Below are 3,308 nucleotides of genomic sequence, written 5' to 3'. Positions count from 1 at the left end.
AGGGTATAAACACACAATCTTTTTTTTGTTTATGAAAATGACAAGGATAAGAAGGGGATGACAGGATAAATTGTCAAGATAAGACCAGGCCTCTTGAACATGTTTCATGAACATTAAAAGTGTTCAAGGTTCAAGAGACATATTATAGTCTATGTCAGGTTTCATGAATTGAGAGCTCACACTCTTCATTTCTAGGAATTTACAGTACAGCTGACACTTGCAGATCAGCACTGGAGAGCTGAGTGAACTAGTATTAAAAAGGTTAAACACACAGCTGCTGCCAAAGCTTTGGAGGGAACAAAATTTTCAAAGCCCACAGTCTGCCCTTTTGGTAGTGAAGGAAGGAGTCTAGGTCTTATGTGTGGGCCAAACAGTTTCAAAAGGGTGTCTAGAGGTACTGTTTAGTATGTGTATGAATGGTTTCTTAACAAACTTGTTGATTTTGAAAGCACAGATTCTACACTACCAGTGACAAATGCTTATTTTTTGGGGGGGGGAATCATTAACCTCATTCTAAAACAGTGGTTTCCAATCTGGTCCTTCAACTCCTGACAATCTGGAAAGGCGGTCATAGGAAGGATGGCGGGTGACCATATGATTTCAAAGATTTCTGAAAAGTTTAATGAAAATAGATTTTTTGATAAGATTGTATAGATTACCAAGAATACAAGTTTTATCTAGAGTCATAACAAGTTGGTGTGGTAATACTGTTTGTAATTTTGTTGGTCAGAAGTGCTGATTGTCAATTGTATGTCTCTTAATTATTAAAAAAGAATGAGAAAATGTAAATACTACTTAAATACAAGGTAGCAGGTAGTATCTCTTCAAACAAGGAACCCACGCAGGGAGAATACTAATCCAGAAGGCATGGCTGGTGAAGAGTTGGGGATCAGTGACCTGGAGGCTGTGTCAGGAATGGCTGTTTTAGCAGAGACTCCGTCACATGCATGAAGTCATTCCAGGTCTTGGTACGTAGGAAGGAATCTGGGAAGTTCTCAGACACATCTTTCTTGTTAATTTTGATTTCTTTGTGTTATACTTTTTTTCTTATTTATTCTCTCCTGCAGACACATTCTGTGGATCGGAGCTGCTCTTAAAATGATTCAGGCTGTACTTAAAATGCAATTATATGAATTTTATAAAAAATATAATGTAACGGAGAGAAAGATCAGTAATTCATGTGGCCCTCTGTGCAAACCCCAAAGATACTCTTATAAATTCAATTCAAGCATTAAATTTAGTTGAACCAATTATAGTACAGAATCAGGTCATTTTTATTTCTCTGTATATACATCCTAAAGAGGCATTTTAAAGTGGATTTTTTTTTTCTTTTTTTTTTAAAGTGGATTTTTGTGTGCATTTAGATTTTGTCATTGCTAGTATTCTGTCTTTGGTATGAAAGTGTTGTTTAAATATGATTGTGCACTGACACTAATCTTTCCAGGCTGGCTTTCTTCTTAAATGGTTTGTAAAGGCCTGTGCATTGGATAAACTGAGAGAAAAAAATTGGAAAATGAATAATGTGTATTTTCTGAAGCTGATAATTTTGAGATAACCTGTTGTATATGAAAATGGAACTCATTTTCCTAACAAGCCGCCACAAGTTAGATTCCTAACAAGTTACCACAGGTCAAATTGTATTAGAAATGTCAAGAATGGAAATACCTGAATATTTTGTGGGCCTGAGTGACTTCTCCAAAGAGAATTGGGTTGCCGCTTCCTCAGTGATTTTCACATTTCCTTAAGGTGCACGTCATGTTGTATTGTACCTCTTTGAGTGTGCTTTGTGTTCTTTGAACTACTCTGGGGCAGGAATTGTGTTTCTTAAGCTTAGCACAGTGCTTTGCATTCTAGTAATAAATGCATTGTTCAGTAGTGTGTAGAGACATACTTCTGAGTGTAAGCCAATAACCTTATCAATTAGTACAACCAAGGTTATATTGATTAAGTATTCTCAAACAGTAAAACAATTTGGACAGTTACATAGGATTTTTTAATCATGAAATTTTATGTGTTTTGGAACGAACTTCTGAAAACTACCATATATAGCTTTTACTGATAATGTCATGGGATTAAATTGTGGCTCCTCTTATGGCCCTCAGAGTAAATTTTGTGCTGTTAACTGTATTAGCATGGAGAAATCATAGCATATTCTTGGATTTCCTTGTTTGATGCCTAGCGGTGAGCCACCCAGGTCCTTTTGTGTAGTGCATCATGAATCCAATTAGTAGAAAGCATGCTGTTACCTTTTATTTGAGTATCATTCTCATATCAGAAAAAAAACAGTTCTTTGTTGATTCTTTCTTGCAGAAAGCATAACCCCTACTGTAGAACTAAATGCACTGTGCATGAAACTTGGAAAAAAACCAATGTATAAGCCTGTTGACCCTTACTCTCGGATGCAGTCCACCTATAACTACAACATGAGAGGAGGTGCTTATCCCCCGAGGTATGTGTGAGGTTTTTCTTTCTTTGTTTTGTTGTTGGTTTTTTTTTTTTTTTTTTTTTTTTTTTTGGTAAAACACAGGTGAAAATATGTCTGATCTTTTACATAAAATAGTAACCTCTTGATTGTGGCGGGAGTAATGATTTGGTTTGGGCCTGCCAAGTGTTGAAGTGAGTCTTAATTACGTTTGTGCCTTTGGAACTGTGTCTTTGTGCCCCTCATTTTTTTTTTTCCTGAGGAGGTTTTGCTCTGTTGCCCAGGCTGGAGAACAGTGGTGCAATCTCAGCTCACTGCAACCTCCAACTCCCAGGTTCAGGTGATTCTCCCTGCCTTAGCCTCCTGAGTAGCTGGGATTATAGGTGCCCACCACCATGCTCTGGTAATTTTTTTTTTTTTTTTTTAGTAGAGATGGGGTGTTGCCAGGTTGGCCAGGATGGTCTTGAACGCCTGACCTCAGATGATCTGCCTGTCTTGGCCTCCCAGAGTGATGGGATTACAGGCGTGAGCCACTGTGCCCAGCTGCCCCTCTTTTTTTTTTTTTTTTTAATTAATTGAGACAGGGTCTCCCTATGTTGCCCAGACTGGTCTTGAACAGGGTTCAAGGGGTTCTCCTGCCTCAGCCTCCTAAAGTGCTAGGATTAGAGGCGTGAGCCACTACACCTAGCCCTGTGTGTTTCTTTAACTACTGCTCTTGGAAGGGGCCTGAGCATATTCCTCACTGGCAGTGTGGCTTGTGCCCTCAAGCAGTCTGGTTAAAGATCACCCTTGTAACTGCTTTGTGTAAATGAGTTATATTTGGACGTGATTCCCATAACATCATGCTTCATGCAATACAACGATTCCCAGCATTTGTAGATACCTT

The 3,308-nt window shown here is 38.4% G+C and overlaps 1 protein-coding gene across 6 annotated transcripts in view; it reads left to right on the top strand.

The window, feature by feature from the left end:
• STAU1 (staufen double-stranded RNA binding protein 1) overlaps window positions 1-3,308 on the top strand; it is a 73,656-nt gene that overhangs the window by 36,946 nt on the left and 33,402 nt on the right. For all 6 annotated transcript variants that reach the window (XM_017541383.2, XM_017541387.2, XM_017541384.1 and 3 more), the window contains one exon: window positions 2,311-2,449. In XM_017541383.2, coding sequence (XP_017396872.1) covers window positions 2,311-2,449 — 139 coding nt within the window. The remainder of the gene's footprint in view (window positions 1-2,310; window positions 2,450-3,308) is intronic.

Source organism: Cebus imitator, unplaced genomic scaffold (genome assembly GCF_001604975.1).
Source record: "Cebus imitator isolate Cc_AM_T3 unplaced genomic scaffold, Cebus_imitator-1.0 Scaffold132, whole genome shotgun sequence".
NCBI lineage: Eukaryota > Metazoa > Chordata > Mammalia > Primates > Cebidae > Cebus > Cebus imitator.
This window is presented reverse-complemented; position numbering and strand designations above follow the sequence as displayed.